Source organism: Bombina bombina, chromosome 4, assembly GCF_027579735.1.
Source record: "Bombina bombina isolate aBomBom1 chromosome 4, aBomBom1.pri, whole genome shotgun sequence".
In the NCBI taxonomy this organism is placed as follows: domain Eukaryota; kingdom Metazoa; phylum Chordata; class Amphibia; order Anura; family Bombinatoridae; genus Bombina; species Bombina bombina.
In genome coordinates, this window is record NC_069502.1 from 497,507,995 (window position 1) to 497,528,380 (window position 20,386).

The window sequence follows — 20,386 nt, forward strand, 5'->3', positions numbered from 1 at the left end:
CCAGTTGGTCAGTAAAATCAGACTGTCTTGTGCCTATTGAAAGCTAGATTATAAATGGAGCAGTATTTAGTGCTCCCGCTTACTTCATCCATCAGGTAGCGCGTATTACAAGTTGAAAGTAAAAAGTTTGCAAGCAAAACCTGACGCTCGCTAACCAAAAGACTTTGAATATCGCAACCTGTAGACTCTAATGGAAAGTGCAGAAGAAAAAAACATAACACTTATCGCTCATGTTCTAATCTGACAAGAGTTATTAATATTTAACATTCCAATGTTCTTCACTTACAGAAAAATGATTTTTTTTATTGTAAATATATATTTCTTTCATGTAATTGGCAAGAGTCCTTGAGCTAGTGATGTATGGGATATACATTCCTACCAGGAGGGGGCAATGTTTCCCAACCCTCAAATGCCTATAAATACACCTCCCACCACACCCACAACTCTGTTTTATAAATTTTGCCTCCTAGTTTGTGCTTGATTTTTATGATTTCTTCTATGATAAGCGCTTCTAATCATTCTGAAGCCCAATTCCTCTCAGAGTACAGTGTTTGTCAGAGGGATGTGAAGAGAGTATCGCCTATTGATTTTATGGTTTCTCTCACAGGAAATCTTTTCAAGGGTTCTCTGTTATCGGTCGTAGGGATTCATCTTCTACCTCCCTTTTCAAATCGACAATCTAAAAATATATACCATTACCTCTGCTGATAATTTTCAGTACTGGTTTGGCTATCTCCTATATGTGGATGGGTGTCTTTCAAGTAAGTAAGTATCATTATTTAAGACACTCTAAGCTATGGTTTGGTGCTTTATGTATTAAAGGGACATAATACTCATATGCTAAATCACTTGAAACTGATGCAGTATAACTGTAAAAAGCTGACAGGAAAATATCACCTGAGCATCTCTATGTAAAAAAGGAAGATATTTTACCTCACAATTTCCTCAGCTCAGCAGAGTAAGTTCTGTGTAAAAAGTTATACTCAGCTGCTCCCAGCTGCAGGTAAAAAAAATTAAAAAAATGAAGAAATGAACAGCAGCCAATCAGCATCAGCAGTGCTGAGGTCATGAACTCTTACTGTGATCTCATGAGATTTGACTTAACTCTCATGAGATTTCATAGTAAGCTTCCTTTACCTGATTGGTGAAATAAAATGAGAGTGCACGATGCTAGTCCCTTCAGATGTCCCAGGACAGACACACGAAAATGCTGCTTAGAAATCCTTTACAATGGGAGGTGGCTACTGAGGAACTTTTGAGGTAAAATATCTTTCTTTTTTACATAAAGATGTTCAGGTGATATTTTCTAGTCAGCATTTTACAGCTATGCTGCATCACTTTCAAGTGTTTAAACATTTGGGTATTATGGCCCTTTAATATAAATTTTTAAAAATATGTATTTTACTTATATTTGCCATGAGTCAGGTCTATGTCTATTTCCCTTTGCAGTCTAAACCGTTTCAGTATAGGAATCATGTTTGGGAAGTTTATTTAAACTTTTTTCTTACCTGTGGTTCAGTTTTTTTCTAATTTGACTTTAATTTTTTCGCGGGCAACTCTAGGCTCGCAAGGGTGCAAAATGCTGTTTATTGCGTCATACTTGGCGCAAAGTTGTGCCATTGAAGGCTCAAATTTTGTCATTTCCTGTGTCTTTGTTGACGCTAGTTGTTTTGGCCCGAAATCGCGTTTGTTATGACGCAAGTTGTGTCATTTCCTGGTGTTAGTTTTGCGCCAAAATGTTTTTTCTTCTTTTTGCGTAATGCGTCATTCTTGGGCCAAATTTTAGTTATTTTACCCCTCTCCCTCCTCTATTGCTCGCTGTTTTCATGAACTTTGAAAGCTATTATGCCTGCTTTTTTATTTTATTTTTAAAAAAATTACTATCTTTTGTTTTTCTCTACTGAAACTGTTACATTGTGGAAATTGAATATTTTGCCTAAGGTTATTTTTCTTTTTCTGTTACATTTTGAGAGATGTCTCATTCTGATCCTGACAATGATGTTACTGTAGAAACTATGATGCCCTGGAACACAATTCTGCAAAGCTAAGTGTGTTCTTTATTATTTTTATTAAGCTGCTGTTCTTTCTTCAGCTCAATTGTGTGGCATTTATTTATCATGTTTTATGCTAGCAATGTTTCTACATGTACAATGACATTTACTGTTTTTTACATATTCAGTTTATGTACTTGATTTCATCACATGTTGTTGCTTATATCAAAAAGGTTATGACTGCTATTATGCCTTTAAAGGGACAGTCTAGGCCAAAATAAACTTTCATGATTCAGATAGAGCATGTAATTTTAAACAATTTTCCAATTTACTTTTATTACCAATTTTGCTTTGTTCTCTTGGTATTCTTAGTTGAAAGCTTAACCTAGGAGGTTCATATGCTAATTTCTTAGACCTTGAAGGTCACCTCTTTCAGATTGCATTTTAACAGTTTTTCACCACTTGAGGGTGTTAGTTCACGTATTTCATATAGATAACACTGTGCTCGTGCACAAGAAGTTATCTGGGAGCAGGCACTGATTGGCTAGACTGCAAGTCTGTCAAAAGAACTGAAAAAAGAGGCAGTTTGCAGAGGCTTAGATAAAAGATAATCACAGAGGTTAAAAGTATATTATTATAAATGTGTTAGTTATGCAAAACTGGGAAATGGGTAATAAAGGGATTATCTATCTTTTAAAACAATAAAAATTCTGGTGTAGACTGTCCCTTTAAGTAAACTTACAAGGTCTTTTCAAAATTGTTAAGATTTAATTAATTTTGTTCTGACCGACAGCATACTTAAGTTTAATATACTGATATAGGTTTCTTTGGCTCAAAGGATCCTGTATCAGACAGTTTGTTAAAAATTCTCCTTAATTTTAATTTGAGCATTTGTTGTTCTTTGTTAAGGAAATTTTGTTATTTATAGCTTTTAAAAGTCTAGTCCTCCTATTAACTATGTTAATAATCCTTTTCAAATCTGGATTTTTAACATTTTTGCTCTTGAAGTTTTTTCCTTTTCAATATACTATCTGTATTATATTCTAAAGAATGGTTATTCTGATTCCCTCTTGGGACTGTACTACTATTTCTATGGAAATTGGTACTTATTTTCAGGATTCTTTAGAATTTGAATATAACCTTAGTAGAGCATATTCACGTACTGTTTATATTTTTAGCTCAGCTTTATCTGTGGCTGACATTACTGTTCTCTCAACCTTTGTTGAACAGTTAGCATAAGCAGTTTCAGATTCTCAAGTATATAACTCTGTTTATTTATTTTAGATGTATTTATTTTAATTATGTTTACTATATCTATTATTATGATTTTAAATATATTTTATTATCTCTATCTTGTTAGGATAATAATTTGTTTGATTTCTATTTCTGGAGGTTTAGAGTTTTTTTTTCTGCCCTACTTTTAGTCCGGTGATATAGATCAGTTGGTGAATGTCCTGACTACAAACGCTTGTTCTAGATCCAAGGGTCATAGATTTTTTTCCCGGCAGGGTTAATACAGCCCTTTTAGGTCAATTTATTGTGTACCATTTATTGGGTAATAATAACAACTGTTTTTAGCAGTTGCTAATTTGGTTAACTCAGAGTGTAAGCACTGAAAAGGCATTTTTTTTTATCCTTCTGGGAGAAAACGCTATATAATTACTAGTTATTAGACTGCATGAAGGCTCGGTTCTCAAACCAGTCCTTCTGGTGGGGGGCAGATTAAATTGTTTTTGGATGAACTCAGTCCAAAATCTATATTATTCTTAGGGTTTGGATAGATTTTTAGAATGAGGAGTCCTATGGGAAAAATCTTTCTTTCTCAGTACACTCTCTGTGAATTTTTTTCAGGAGTGATTATACCAGTTCTTTAAGCAGGAACAGGGTTTGGGTTTCTATTCAATTCTATTCTTTGTCCCAAAGAAGAAAGGTTTATTCATTCCAATCTTGGATCTGAAGACTTTTTTATATCGTTTTGTTAGAGTCTCAACTTTTAAGTTGGCGATTATAACGACTATTATGCCTTTTTGTTCAACAAGGTCATTTTATTTCATTCAGACCACTTGTGGATTCTGAGATTTTCCTTTTTAGATAAGTTTTACCAATTTGTCACTTTTCCATTTGGTCTAGCAACAGCTTTATGGTTCTTTTCAAAGGTTCTTGGTGCCCTTCTTTCTGTTTTCAGACAATAGGGTATTGTGGTGATTCCTTATTTGGATAGTATCTTGGTATTAGCTTAAACTTTTCTTTTATTAAAGTCGGACAGATATCTCAGCATGCTAATGCACTGTGGCTGAGCTCTGTAGCAGGTTCGATTCCCGGCGAGGTCCATTCAGCCTTTCATCCTTCCGAGGTCTATTAAATGAGTAGCGTCCTGAGTCCCTTATGGGTGATTAGACACACTTTAAAAGTACCCAGTACATACATATGAAAGAGCAGTATTCAAATATATGGAGTTTTCTTTTTTTGGAATCCCTCATGAATCAACAAAGTTTTGTTTCTTCAAGACATGGTTAGAGGATTTAATTTACCTAAGAGTTTCGTGATTCCTCAGACAAGGGTTGGCGTTATATTAAATTACAGTCTAGAACATTTCTTTCAGTGGCTATGTGCATGGAAGTTTTAGGTCTCATAACTGCAGCATCGGGTGTGGTTCCGTTTGCTCGTTTTTAATCTGGGATCTTTCTTTGCTTTGCATACTGAATCAATGTTACAGGGATTGTTTTTAGATACCACAGTTGATATTTTTAAATCCTAACACTCTACTCTCTCTGTTTTGGTGATTATTCTATCATCATTTTATTTCTTTTGTTCATCCTTCCTGGACTGTATTCTTAATGGATGCAAGTCTTATAGGTTGGGAAACCGTCTGAGGGTCTCTAACAGCACAAGGGGTTTGGAAACTTCAAGAGGCGAGGATTCCAATCGATATTTTAGAACTCCGTGCAATTTTTAGAGTTCTTTCAGGCTTGGCCTCTTTTAGGAGAGAACTTTTTCATTTTATGCTTTCAGACAGACAATATCACAATTGTGGCATATGTCAATTAACAAATAGGGACTCATAGTTCCTTAAGCAATTAAGAAGTATCTTAAATACTTTCTTAGATGGAATTCATCTCCTTTCTATTTTCTATGATTTTTTATCTCAGGTTTAGACATTTGGGAGGTGGATTATCTCAGCCGTCAGTCTTTACATCCGGGAGAGTGGTATCTCTATACAGATGTGTTTTCTCAATTTCCCAGGTACCGTTTCAGGTCCAGGGATCCTCGGGCAGAAATGGTGGATGAATTAGCAGTGTCTTGGTTTTCCAGCCTGACTTCATCTTTCCACCTCTGTTTTTTTCTTCCAAGGGTGATTTCCAAGGTCATATTAAAACAGTCTCATGTGTTTCTGATGACATCAGCATGGCCTCACAGGTTTGGTATGTAGATCTTGTTCAGATGTCCAAGTTGCCATCCTTGGCCGCTTTCTCTTAGGTCAGCCCTCTTGTTGTAGGGGCTATTTTTCCATCGGGATCTTAAATTACCAATTTGATGGTATGGAAATTGATTAGTGTTTAGTCATAGAGGTTTCTCTGAATCGGTTTTTATCACTATGTTGCAGGCTTATAAGTTTGTTTCAAGGAACATGTATTATCAGGCTTGGAAAACCTATATTTCTCCAACATAGGTGTGTCCGGTCCACGGCGTCATCCTTACTTGTGGGATATTCTCTTCCCCAACAGGAAATGGCAAAGAGCCCAGCAAAGCTGGTCACATGATCCCTCCTAGGCTCCGCCTACCCCAGTCATTCTCTTTGCCGTTGTACAGGCAACATCTCCACGGAGATGGCTTAGAGTTTTTTAGTGTTTAACTGTAGTTTTTATTATTCAATCAAGAGTTTGTTATTTTAAAATAGTGCTGGTATGTACTATTTACTCTGAAACAGAAAAGAGATGAAGATTTCTGTTTGTAAGAGGAAAATGATTTTAGCAACCGTTACTAAAATCGATGGCTGTTCCACACAGGGCTGTTGAGAGGAATTAACTTCAGTTGAGGGAACAGTGAGCAGAATCTTACTGCTTGAGGTATGACACATTCTAACAAGACGATGTAATGCTGGAAGCTGTCATTTTCCCTATGGGATCCGGTAAGCCATTTTTATTACAGACAATAAATAAGGGCTTCACAAGGGCTTTTGGAGACTGTAGACATTTTCTGGGCTAAATCGATTCATATATAAACATATTTAGCCTTGAGGAATCATTTTAATCTGGGTATTTTGTAAAATAATATCGGCAGGCACTGTTTTGGACACCTTATTCTCTAGGGGCTTTCCCTAATCATAGGCAGAATCTCATTTTCGCGCCGGTATTGCGCACTTGTTTTTGAGAAGCATGACATGCAGTCGCATGTGTGAGGAGCTCTGATACATAGAAAAGACTTTCTGAAGGCGTCATTTGGTATCGTATTCCCCTTTGGGCTTGGTTGGGTCTCAGCAAAGCAGATACCAGGGACTGTAAAAGGGTTAAAGATAAAAACGGCTCCGGTTCCGTTATTTTAAGGGTTAAAGCTTCCAAATTTGGTGTGCAATACTTTTAAGGCTTTAAGACACTGTGGTGAAATTTTGGTGAATTTTGAACAATTCCTTCATATTTTTTCGCAATTGCAGTAATAAAGTGTGTTCAGTTTAAAATTTAAAGTGACAGTAACGGTTTTATTTTAAAACGTTTTTTGTACTTTGTTATCAAGTTTATGCCTGTTTAACATGTCTGAACTACCAGATAGACTGTGTTCTGAATGTGGGGAAGCCAAGGTTCCTTCTCATTTAAATAGATGTGATTTATGTGACACAAAATTTAGAGAAAATGATGCCCAAGATGATTCCTCAAGTGAGGGGTGTAAGCATGGTACTGCATCATCCCCTCCTTCGTCTACACCAGTCTTGCCCACTCAGGAGGCCCCTAGTACATCTAGCGCGCCAATACTCCTTACTATGCAACAATTAACGGCTGTAATGGATAATTCTATCAAAAACATTTTAGCCAAAATGCCCACTTATCAGCGCAAGCGCGACTGCTCTGTTTTAGATAATACTGAAGAGCATGAGGACGCTGATGATATTGTTTCTGAAGGGCCCCTACACCAGTCTGAGGGGGCCAGGGAGGTTTTGTCTGAGGGAGAAATTTCAGATTCAGGGAAAATTTCTCAACAAGCTGAACCTGATGTGATTACATTTAAATTTAAGTTGGAACATCTCCGCGCTCTGCTCAAGGAGGTGTTATCCACTCTGGATGATTGTGAGAATTTGATCATCCCAGAGAAACTATGTAAAATGGACAAGTTCCTGGAGGTCCCGGGGCCCCCAGAAGCTTTTCCTATACCCAAGCGGGTGGCGGACATTGTAAATAAAGAATGGGAAAGGCCCGGTATACCTTTCGTCCCTCCCCCCATATTTAAAAAATTGTTTCCTATGGTCGACCCCAGAAAGGACTTATGGCAGACAGTCCCCAAGGTCGAGGGGGCGGTTTCTACTTTAAACAAACGCACCACTATACCCATAGAAGATAGTTGTGCTTTCAAAGATCCTATGGATAAAAAATTAGAAGGTTTGCTTAAAAAGATGTTTGTTCAGCAAGGTTACCTTCTACAACCAATTTCATGCATTGTCCCTGTCACTACAGCCGCGTGTTTCTGGTTCGATGAGCTAGAAAAGGCGATCACTAGTGATTCTCCTCCTTATGAGGAGATTATGGACAGAATCCGTGCTCTCAAATTGGCTAATTCTTTCACCCTAGACGCCACTTTGCAATTGGCTAGGTTAGCGGCGAAAAATTCTGGGTTTGCTATTGTGGCGCGCAGAGCGCTTTGGTTGAAATCTTGGTCAGCGGATGCGTCTTCCAAGAACAAATTGCTTAACATTCCTTTCAAGGGGAAAACGCTGTTTGGCCCTGACTTGAAAGAGATTATCTCTGATATCACTGGGGGTAAGGGTCACGCCCTTCCTCAGGATAGGTCTTTCAAGGCCAAAAATAAACCTAATTTTCGTCCCTTTCGTAGAAACGGACCAGCCCCAAGTGCTACGTCCTCTAAGCAAGAGGGTAATACTTCTCAAGCCAAGCCAGCCTGGAGACCAATGCAAGGCTGGAACAAGGGAAAGCAGGCCAATAAACCTGCCACTGCTACCAAGACAGCATGATATGTTGGCCCCCGATCCGGGACCGGATCTGGTGGGGGGCAGACTCTCTCTCTTCGCTCAGGCTTGGGCAAGAGATGTTCTGGATCCTTGGGCACTAGAAATAGTCTCCCAAGGTTATCTTCTGGAATTCAAGGGGCTTCCCCCAAGGGGGAGGTTCCACAGGTCTCAATTGTCTTCAGACCACATAAAAAAACAGGCATTCTTACATTGTGTGGAAGACCTGTTAAAAATGGGAGTAATTCATCCTGTTCCATTAGGGGAACAAGGGATGGGGTTCTACTCCAATCTGTTCGTAGTTCCCAAAAAAGAGGGAACGTTCAGACCAATCTTAGATCTCAAGATCCTAAACAAGTTTCTCAAGGTTCCATCGTTCAAAATGGAAACCATTCGAACAATTCTTCCTTCCATCCAGGAAGGTCAATTCATGACCACGGTGGATTTAAAGGATGCGTATCTACATATTCCTATCCACAAGGAACATCATCGGTTCCTAAGGTTCGCATTCCTGGACAAGCATTACCAGTTCGTGGCACTTCCTTTCGGATTAGCCACTGCTCCAAGGATTTTCACAAAGGTACTAGGGTCCCTTCTAGCGGTGCTAAGACCAAGGGGCATTGCAGTAGTACCTTACTTGGACGACATTCTGATTCAAGCGTCGTCCCTTCCTCAAGCAAAGGCTCACACGGACATAGTCCTGGCCTTTCTCAGATCTCACGGATGGAAAGTGAACGTAGAAAAGAGTTCTCTATCTCCGTCAACGAGGGTTCCCTTCTTGGGAACAATAATAGACTCCTTAGAAATGAGGATTTTTCTGACAGAGGCCAGAAAAACAAAACTTCTAAACTCTTGTCAAACACTTCATTCCGTTCCTCTTCCTTCCATAGCGCAGTGCATGGAAGTAATAGGTTTGATGGTAGCGGAAATGGACATAGTTCCTTTTGCGCGAATTCATCTAAGACCATTACAACTGTGCATGCTCAGTCAGTGGAATGGGGACTATACAGACTTGTCTCCGACGATACAAGTAAATCAGAGGACCAGAGATTCACTCCGTTGGTGGCTGTCTCTGGACAACCTGTCACAAGGGATGAACTTCCGCAGGCCAGAGTGGGTCATTTTCACGACCGACGCCAGTCTGATGGGCTGGGGCGCGGTCTGGGGACCCCTGAAAGCTCAGGGTCTTTGGTCTCTGGAAGAATCTCTTCTACCGATAAATATTCTAGAACTGAGAGCGATACTCAATGCTCTCAAGGCTTGGCCTCAGCTAGCAAAGGCCAAGTTCATACGGTTTCAATCAGACAACATGACGACTGTTGCGTACATCAACCATCAGGGGGGAACAAGGAGTTCCCTGGCGATGGAAGAAGTGACCAAAATCATTCAATGGGCGGAGACTCACTCCTGCCACCTGTCTGCAATCCACATCCCAGGAGTGGAAAATTGGGAAGCGGATTTTCTGAGTCGTCAGACATTACATCCGGGGGAGTGGGAACTCCATCCGGAAATCTTTGCCCAAATTACTCAACTGTGGGGCATTCCAGACATGGATCTGATGGCCTCTCGTCAGAACTTCAAGGTTCCTTGCTACGGGTCCAGATCCAGGGATCCCAAGGCGACTCTAGTAGATGCACTAGTAGCACCTTGGACCTTCAAACTAGCTTATGTATTCCCGCCGTTTCCTCTCATCCCCAGGCTGGTAGCCAGGATCAATCAGGAGAGGGCATCGGTGATCTTGATAGCTCCTGCGTGGCCACGCAGGACTTGGTATGCAGATCTGGTGAATATGTCATCGGCTCCACCATGGAAGCTACCTTTGAGACGAGACCTTCTTGTTCAAGGTCCGTTCGAACATCCGAATCTGGTCTCACTCCAACTGACTGCTTGGAGATTGAACGCTTGATCTTATCAAAACGAGGGTTCTCAGATTCTGTTATTGATACTCTTGTTCAGGCCAGAAAGCCTGTAACTAGAAAAATTTACCACAAAATATGGAAAAAATATATCTGTTGGTGTGAATCTAAAGGATTCCCTTGGGACAAGGTAAAAATTCCTAAGATTCTATCCTTTCTTCAAGAAGGATTGGAGAAAGGATTATCTGCAAGTTCCTTGAAGGGACAGATTTCTGCCTTGTCTGTGTTACTTCACAAAAAGCTGGCAGCTGTGCCAGATGTTCAAGCCTTTGTTCAGGCTCTGGTTAGAATCAAGCCTGTTTACAAACCTTTGACTCCTCCTTGGAGTCTCAACTTAGTTCTTTCAGTTCTTCAGGGGGTTCCGTTTGAACCCTTACATTCCGTTGATATTAAGTTATTATCTTGGAAAGTTTTGTTTTTGGTTGCAATTTCTTCTGCTAGAAGAGTTTCAGAATTATCTGCTCTGCAGTGTTCTCCTCCTTATCTGGTGTTCCATGCAGATAAGGTGGTTTTACGTACTAAACCTGGTTTTCTTCCGAAAGTTGTTTCTAACAAAAACATTAACCAGGAGATAGTCGTCCCTTCTTTGTGTCCGAATCCAGTTTCAAAGAAGGAACGTTTGTTGCACAATTTGGATGTTGTTCGCGCTCTAAAATTCTATTTAGATGCTACAAAGGATTTTAGACAAACATCTTCCTTGTTTGTTGTTTATTCTGGTAAAAGGAGAGGTCAAAAAGCAACTTCTACCTCTCTCTCTTTTTGGATTAAAAGCATCATCAGATTGGCTTATGAGACTGCCGGACGGCAGCCTCCTGAAAGAATCACAGCTCATTCCACTAGGGCTGTGGCTTCCACATGGGCCTTCAAGAACGAGGCTTCTGTTGATCAGATATGTCGGGCAGCGACTTGGTCTTCACTGCACACTTTTACCAAATTTTACAAGTTTGATACTTTTGCTTCTTCTGAGGCTATTTTTGGGAGAAAGGTTTTGCAAGCCGTGGTGCCTTCCATTTAGGTGACCTGATTTGCTCCCTCCCTTCATCCGTGTCCTAAAGCTTTGGTATTGGTTCCCACAAGTAAGGATGACGCCGTGGACCGGACACACCTATGTTGGAGAAAACAGAATTTATGTTTACCTGATAAATTACTTTCTCCAACGGTGTGTCCGGTCCACGGCCCGCCCTGGTTTTTTAATCAGGTCTGATAATTTATTTTCCTTAACTACAGTCACCACGGTATATGGTTTCTCCTATGCAAATATTCCTCCTTTACGTCGGTCGAATGACTGGGGTAGGCGGAGCCTAGGAGGGATCATGTGACCAGCTTTGCTGGGCTCTTTGCCATTTCCTGTTGGGGAAGAGAATATCCCACAAGTAAGGATGACGCCGTGGACCGGACACACCGTTGGAGAAAGTAATTTATCAGGTAAACATAAATTCTGTTTTTATGGTATTCTTCTCATAAATTCTTTTGACATTCTTTTAGAATTCCTAGAATTTTACAGTTTTTTTCAGGTTGGTTTAGATAAGTTTGTCTGCACATTTTTTGAAGGGACAAATCTCTGTTCTTTCTGTTTTATTTCCTAGAAAGCTTGTTTAAACTTCCTGATATTCACTGTTTTGTTCAGGTTTGGTTGGTATCAAGTTCATTTATTAATTTCTCCTTTTTGGAGTTTTATTTGGTTTAACGATTTTGCAGGCTCTTCTCTTTTGAGCCTATATTTTCTTTGAAGATGATCTACTTTCTTGGAAAGTGTTGTTTCTTTTGACTATCTCTTCTGCTACAAGAGTTTCTGATTTATCAGCTCTCTCTTGTGTGTCTCCTTATCTGATTGTTTCATCTAGATAAGTTGTTTTGTGGACTTATTTTTTTCCCTAAGGTTGTGAATTTGAACAACATTACTAGAGAAATTGTTGTTCCTTCTTTGTGTCCTAATCCTAAAGAATTATTTGAGAGTTCTGTACATCCTTTGGATGTGGTAAAAGCTTTATAATTCTATATCAAGGTTTCTAGGATTTCAGAAAACCTCTAGTCTATTTGTTGTTTTTCTGGTTCCAGAAAAGGTTAGGAAGCCTCTGCCATTTCTTTGGCATCCTGGCTAAAGCTTTTGTTTTTCAAGGCTTATTTGGAGGCAGGGCAGGCTCCGCCTCTGAGATTTACAGCTCATTCTACTAAGTTCAGTCATCATTTCTTGGGCTTTTTCAGAATAAAGCTTCGGTTCATCAAATTTGCAAATCAGTAATTTGGTCTTCTTTGCATACTTTTCTTGTTTTTACCATTTTTATGTATTTTGCTTCTTCTGAAGCAGTCTTTGGTAGAGAGTTCTTCAGGCAGCTGTCTCAGTTTGATTCTACTGCTTTTGATTTAAGTTTTTTAAACAAAACTTAATTATTATGTGGATTTAATTTCTTAGTGGAAATAGCTGGCTGTGTTATTTTATCCCTCCCTCTCTAGTGACTCTTCTGTGGACTTCCACATCTTAGGTATTTCTATCCCATACGTCACTAGCTTATAGACTCTTGCGAATTACATGAAAGGAAACATAATTTATGTAAGAACTTACCTGATGAATTCATTTCTTTCATATTGGCAAGAGTCCATGAGACCCACCCTTTTTATGATGGTTATTATTTTTTTGTATAAAAGCACAATTATATTTCCTATTCCTCTTTTTGTATGTTTTTTTTACTCCTTTTTGTTATCACCTCACTACCTGGCTATTCGTTAAACTGAGTTGTGGGTGTGGTGGGAGGTGTATTTATAGGCATTTGAGGTTTGGGAAACTTTGCCCCCTCCTGGTAGGAATGTATATCCCATAGGTCACTAGCTCATGGACTCTTGCCAATATAAAAGAAATTAATTTATCGGGTAAATTCTTACATAAATTATGTTTTCTATATATATCTACGTATACCTATACCTAAATATCTATTCCCATAAATATATAGGTATAGATATTTATTTTACATTAACATTATCATATATATTTAATAATAAAATATATTTTTTTCTATGTGAAGGACATAGGAATGTAAAATATGTTCTCATTGAAGGCTAGATTACAAGTGGAGCGGTATTTAGTGCTCCCACTCATGAGTAGATTTTGGTAGAAGTAAACGTTTTGCGCACGTTTAGTAGCATGTGTATTACAAGTTGAAAATAAAAAGTTTGCACACGAGCGAAACCCGTCGTGCGCTAACAAAAGGACTTTTAATATTGCGACCGCTAGTCTCCCCCTAGACTTCAATGAAAAACGCAGAAGAAACAAACCTAATACATCACTTGTGTGCTATTTTATATATTTCAATAAATATCTGTATATACCTATACATCTATTCCCATAAATATATAGGTATAGGTATCTATTTTACATAATCTTATATATATATATATATATATATATATATATATATATATATGTATGTATGTGTATATATATATATATGTGTGTGTGTGTGTGTGTATGTATGTGTGTATATATATATATATATATTATTTGTGAAGAACTTAGGAATGTAAAATATGTTTTGGGTTGGCGCACATGAAGAATTGGTAATTTTAAAGCACGTTCTTAAAATATTAAAAAATATTAATAGAATTATTAAATATTATACACTCTGTTTTACAACCCTCGTTTTACAACGGTTCAATTTACACCGTTTCAGAATAACAACCTTTTTTTCCAGTCATGTGACTGCTATTGAAAAGCATTGAGAAGCAGTGCATTTATTAAAATAGCCAGTAGGTGGAGCTGTCCGCTTGTGTTGCAGCAAAACCAAGCAAGCTGAAATTAATCAGTTTAACCAGACTTGAGCTATCAAGCAGATTTCAAAGGAACAAGATCTTCCTGACTATAAAACAGTCCAGATTGGAATGCAAAGGAAGAACTGTTTTCAGAAAAATGCAAGTGAAGTCTGTGTTGTGTGATTATTTTATTAGGTTTATAATGCTGTTTAGCATTTAAAGTCTTCATTTCAAAGCTTTAAAAATAATGTATTAGGTGTTACTTATGACAATTTTGAGAGGGGCCTGGACCCTAACTCCCTCACTTCCCATTGACTTACATTATAAACTGGGGTTCAATTTACAACGGTTTCGATTTACAACCATTCCTTCTGGAACCTAACCCCGGCGTAAACTGAGGGCTACCTGTGTATATATATATATATATATATATATATATATATATATATATATATATTCATTTTTTTCTCATTATTTAAAATTTTTACTATATATATCCTATCCAGGTGTAGGGAAGGTGTTTTTCTTCTCACCCTTGTTTTATGGTTTCGTGATATGAAGGCTTACCCAGTTACCTTTTTGTGTGTGGCTCATGACTACTGTGTTTCCCATAGTAGTATTTGGGTACAATTCACTTTCTTTTCAAGTTGCTCCAGTTACTGAAACCTACAGGAATGGGGAATGGTAGATTTTGGGAAGTTGATTAAAGAGTTCTGGTAAGTTTCTACCATCACCAAGAGCCACACAACAATATGCCCAACTAGTATAAGTTGGGGAAAACCGAAGAAACTTTAAATCGTAAAAGTGTTTCAGCAATTACATAACTTTGAAACAGTACTTGTGGTGATATATTGAATTTTGTATAGTTTAAAATTATTGTCTTTGTTTTGTAGTTTGATAAGGTATATGCCTACAGTATTCGGCACAACTATGGAAAAGAAGGGAAGAGGACAGACTATACACCGTACAGTTGCATGAAGATTATTCTTACCAATCCTCCAAGCCAAGGGGACTTTCATGGTATGTCTCTTTTGCCAGATAACCTTATTCCTCAACAGTTGTTTTGTTTTATTTGACTCTCCAGAATTGGTTATTCATCAAATAAAACTACTACTTCCTTCAGTGTTCATGCTGAGCATATTTTTTTATCTGTACCATGTCTCCAGACTCAGTGGTGTTTTGTTCTTATTGGCAAATGAAAACAAGCTCCCCTCCTCTGCAAAGGGGTTAGACATAGTTAAAGGAACACTAAAGTCAAAATAATACTTTTATGATTCAGATAAAGCACACAATTGTATTTCCAAACTGAAATTCATAAGAGAAAAATTTGACATTCAAACTAATTAATTGCTTTTGCATTGTATTTTTAGTATGCATATGTGGATTATGCTGTATTTAAAGGGGTATCAAATTCAACATGTTTCTTTCATGATTCTTATAGAGCATGCAATTTTAAATGCCTTTCTAATTTTCTTTTGTTTAAAATTTTGTTAATTCTCTTTGTTTCCTTTGTTGATAATCAGGGACGTAAGCTCAGGAGTGTGCACGTGTCTGGAGCACTATATGGCAGCAGATTTGCAGGATTGTTAACCATTTGCAAGAGCACTAGATGGCAGCAAAATTTCCTGCCATTTAGTGCTTCAGACACCTACGTAGGCATCGCTTCAGCAAAGAATACTATGGGAACAAAACAAATTTGACAAAAGAATTAAACTGGGAATTTATTTTTAAACTTGTATGTTCTGTCTGAAACACAAAAATAATTGGGTTTCATATACCTTAATTGGTCCTTTAAAGACAGCTCAAAAGAAGCAATTCACTACTGGGAGCTTGCTGAACGCATCTGGTGACCCAATGATTTGGCATATGTCTGACATGACCAAATTCCAGCTGGCTGTCTATAGTGCATTGCTGCTCCTGAGCTTACATGTACAAGTATGCTATTTTAATGAGGGATACCTATAGAATGAAGTAAAATTTGGTAATGGAATAAAAAATTGAAAAGTTGAATTTTGGTGTTCATGTACTTTTAAATAATTATTCAGTGTCTTAACTTCACACCGTCATAGCTTACAGCCAATCAAACAAATTACTCTTTTAATATTTTTTTTATTATATTTCCCATAATGTATAAGAAGATTTTAGCTGTTTTTTTGTTTTATTATAGAGCCTAAACAAACGAGTCGGTATATTTCTTTCATACAGGTGGTTAGAGTCCATGATTCAATTCTTATTGGAATTACTCTTCCTGACCACTAGGAGGAGACAGATAGCTCAGCATGCTAAGGCACTGTGGCTGAGCTCTGTAGCAACCTAAGGGTTGTAGGTTCGATCCCCGGCAAGGTCCACTCAGCCTTTCATCCTTCCATGGTTGATAAAATGAGCGGCGCCTTGAGACCCTTACAGGTGATTAGCCGCGCTTTACAAGTACTCAATACAATACACAAAGATTCCCAAACTCCAAGAGCCTTAGAAAACCCCTCAAATTTCTGATAACTAGTCTTGTCTTTGACTCCGCTGGAGGTAGGTGAAGAATGAAGGTGCTCTAGATGTTTTTCTTTGAAAGGGGTTCTCAGACCTAGTTGAGACCCATTTTTCTCTGTTTGACGGAGCGATATATTGGGTAGTGAGACAATTGCACATTATAGCCTGTTGGGCTATTAAGTATGTATTATGCATATTTCTCTTGTTAAGTGTAGTCAGTCCACGGGTCATCCATTACTTATGGGATTATATCTCTCCCCAACAGGAAGTTGCAAGAGGATCACCCAAGCAGAGCTGCTATATAGCTCCTCCCCTCACATGTCATATCCAGTCATTCTCTTGCAAGTCTCAACAAAGGAGGTTGTGAGAGGAGACAGGAGTTTTTTACTTAATTCTTCAATCAAAAGTTTGTTATTTTAAAATGGCACCAGAGTGTGCTGTTTTTTCTCTCAGGCAGTATTTAGAAGAAGAAGATCTGTCTGCGTTTTCTATGATCTTAGCAGACGTAACTAAGATCCACTGACTGTTCTCGCGCATTCTGAGGAGGGGTAACTTCAGAAAGGGGAATAGCATGCGGGGTCCTCCGCAAATGAGGTATGTGCAGTATAATATTTTCTAGGAATGGAATTGACTAAGAAAACACTGCCGTTACCCATATGATGTAAGTACAGCCTTTAATGCAGTAGTAGCGACTGGTATCAGGCTGTTAAATGTATGCGCAGTTGAGTTATTTTCTAGGGACTAGAATTTGACTGAGAAAATTCTGTTAGTACTGAAATAAATGTATAAGCCTTAACTGCAGTAGAAGCGACTGGTAGCAGGCTTAGTGATAACTTTACATAACACTGGAAAAGTTGTTTTTAAAACGTTTACTGGCATGTTATTCATTTTGTGAGGTACTTTGGTGATAAATCTTTTTGGGCATGATTTTTTTCCACATGGCTAACGTTTATTTCTGCATAGAAACCGTTGTAACAGGTCTCCGACTGTTGTAATATGAGTGGGAGGGGCCTTTTTTAGCGCCTTGTTGCGCAGATAAAATTCTAGCACAGTCTTCCTGCCTTTTCCTCCTTGATCCAGGACGTCTCCAGAGAGCTCAGGGGTCTTCAAAATTCAATTTTGAGGGAGGTAATCAGTCTGAGAGAAAAACGTTAAATCTAAAATTGATTATCCGGTTGTGGGTATTGAGGGGTTAATCATCCGTTTGCTAGTGGGTGCAATCCTCTGCTAAATTCATACATTTATTGTTAAAATTGTTGGCTATAACTGAATTAGTTCATTGTTATTTCAACTGTGACAGTTTTTTTTTTTTTTTGTGTTTTTAAAAGCGCTGCTGCGTTTTTTCATATTGCTTGTAAATTCACTGACAGTTTTTTTCCAAGCTTGCTAGCCTTCATTGCTAGTCTGTTAAACATGTCTGATACAGATGAATCTACTTGTTCATTATGTTTAAAAGCCAATGTGGAGCCCAATAGAAATTTGTGTACCAATTGTATTGATGTTACTTTAAATAAAATTCAGTCTTTACCGGTAAAGAAATTATCACCAGACATCGAGGGGGAAGTTATGCCGTCTAACTCTCCTCACGTGTCAGTACCTTCGCCTCCCGCTCAGGAGGTGCGTGAGATTGTGGCGCCAAGTACATCAAGGCCCTTACAAATCACTTTGCATGATATGGCTAATGTTATGAAAGAAGTATTATCTAATTTGCCTGAGTTAAGAGGCAAGCGCGATAGCTCTGGGTTTAGGACAGAGCGCGCCGATGACACGAGAGCCATGTCCGATACTGCGTCACAATTTTCAGAACATGAGGACGGAGAGCTTCATTCTGTGGGTGACGGATCTGATCCGGGGAGACCGGATTCAGAAATTTTAAATTTAAGCTTGAGAACCTCCGTGTATTGCTAGGGGAGGTGTTAGCGGCTCTGAATGATTGCAACATGGTGGCAATCCCAGAGAAATTATGTAGGCTGGATAAATACTATGTGGTACCGGTGTGTACTGACGTTTTTCCTATACCTAAAAGGCTTACAGAGATTATTAGCAAGGAGTGGGATAGACCCGGTGTGCCTTTTTCCCCTCCTCCGATATTTAGAAAAATGTTCCCAATAGACGCCACAACACGAGACTTATGGCAGACGGTCCCTAAGGTGGAGGGAGCAGTTTCTACTTTAGCCAAGCGTACCACTATCCCGGTGGAGGATAGTTGTGCTTTCTCAGATCCAATGGATAAAAAATTAGAAGGTTACCTTAAGAAAATGTTTGTTCAACAAGGTTTTATATTATAGCCCCTTGCATGCATTGCGCCCGTCACTGCTGCGGCGGCATTCTGGTTTGAGTCTCTGGAAGAGGCTATTCGCACAGCTCCATTACATGAGATTATGAACAAGCTTAAAGCCCTTAAGCTAGCTAATGCATTTGTTTCGGGTTGCCGTGGTGCATTTAACCAAACTAACGGCTAAGAACTCCGGATTCGCCATCCAGGCGCGCAGAGCGCTATGGCTTAAATCCTGGTCAGCAGATGTAACTTCTAAATCTAAATTGCTTAATATTCCTTTCAAAGGGCAAACCTTATTCGGGCCCGGCTTGAAAGAAATTATTGCTGACATTACTGGAGGTAAGGGTCACTCCCTTCCTCAGGACAGGGCCAAATCAAAGGCCAAACAGTCTAATTTTCCTGCCTTTTGTAATTTCAAGGCAGGAGCAGCATCAACTTCCTCCGCCCCAAAACAGGAAGGGACTGCTACTCATTACAGACAGGGTTGGAAAGGCAACCAGTCTTGGAACAAGGGCAAGCAGGCCAGAAAACCTGCTGCTGCTCCTAAGACAGCATGAAGTAAGGGCCCCCTGTCCGGAAACGGATCTAGTGGGGGGCAGACTTTCTCTCTTTGCCCAAGCTTGGGCAAGAGATGTCCAGGATCCCTGGGCGTTGGAGATCATATCTCAGGGATATCTTCTGGACTTCAAAGCTTCTCCTCCACAAGGGAGATTTCATCTTTCAAGGTTATCAGCAAACCAAATAAAGAAAGAGGCGTTTCTACGCTGTGTACAAGACCTCTTATTAATGGGGGTGATCCACCCAGTTCCGCGGTCGGAACAAGGGCAAGGATTTTATTCAAATCTGTTTGTGGTTCCCAAGAAAGAGGGAACCTTCAGACCAATCTTGGACTTAAAGATCCTAAACAAGTTCCTAAGAGTTCCATCATTCAAAATGGAAACTATTCAAACCATCCTACCCATGATCCAAGAGGGTCAGTACATGACCACAGTGGACTTAAAGGATGCCTACCTTCACATACCGATTCACAAGGATCATTATCGGTATCTAAGATTTGCCTTCCTAGACAGGCATTACCAGTTTGTAGCTCTTCCCTTCGGGTTAGCTACGGCCCCAAGAATCTTTACAAAGGTTCTGGGCTCACTTCTGGCGGTACTAAGACCGCGAGGCATAGCGGTGGCTCCGTACCTAGACGACATTCTGATACAAGCATCAAGTTTTCAAACTGCCAAGTCTCATACAGAGATAGTTCTGGCATTTCTGAGGTTGCATGGGTGGAAGGTGAACGTGGAAAAGAGTTCTCTATTACCACTCACAAGGGTTCCCTTTTTAGGGACTCTTATAGATTCTGTAGAGATGAAAATTTACCTGACGGAGGCCAGGTTATCAAAACTTCTAAATGCTTGCCGTGCCCTTCATTCCATTCCACACCCGTCAGTAGCCCGGTGCATGGAAGTAATCGGCTTAATGGTAGCAGCAATGGACATAGTACCATTTGCGCGCCTGCATCTCAGACCGCTGCAATTATGCATGCTCAGTCAGTGGAATGGGGATTACTCAGATTTGTCCCCTCTAATAAATCTGGATCAAGAGACCAGGGATTCTCTTCTCTGGTGGCTTTCTCGACTCCATCTGTCCAAAGGGATGACCTTTCGCAGGCCAGATTGGACGATTGTAACAACAGATGCCAGCCTTCTAGGTTGGGGCGCAGTCTGGAACTCCCTGAAGGCTCAGGGATCGTGGACTCAGGAGGAGAAACTCCTCCCAATAAATATTCTGGAATTAAGAGCGATATTCAATG

The 20,386-nt window shown here is 39.3% G+C and overlaps 1 protein-coding gene across 1 annotated transcript in view; it reads left to right on the top strand.

Moving 5' to 3' along the window:
* The window catches only part of PRIM2 (DNA primase subunit 2), a 513,890-nt gene that overhangs the window by 368,307 nt on the left and 125,197 nt on the right, over positions 1-20,386 (top strand). Inside the window, exon 11 of the mRNA XM_053710405.1 lies at positions 14,717-14,843. Within this exon, the coding sequence (XP_053566380.1) occupies positions 14,717-14,843 (127 nt within the window). The remainder of the gene's footprint in view (positions 1-14,716; positions 14,844-20,386) is intronic.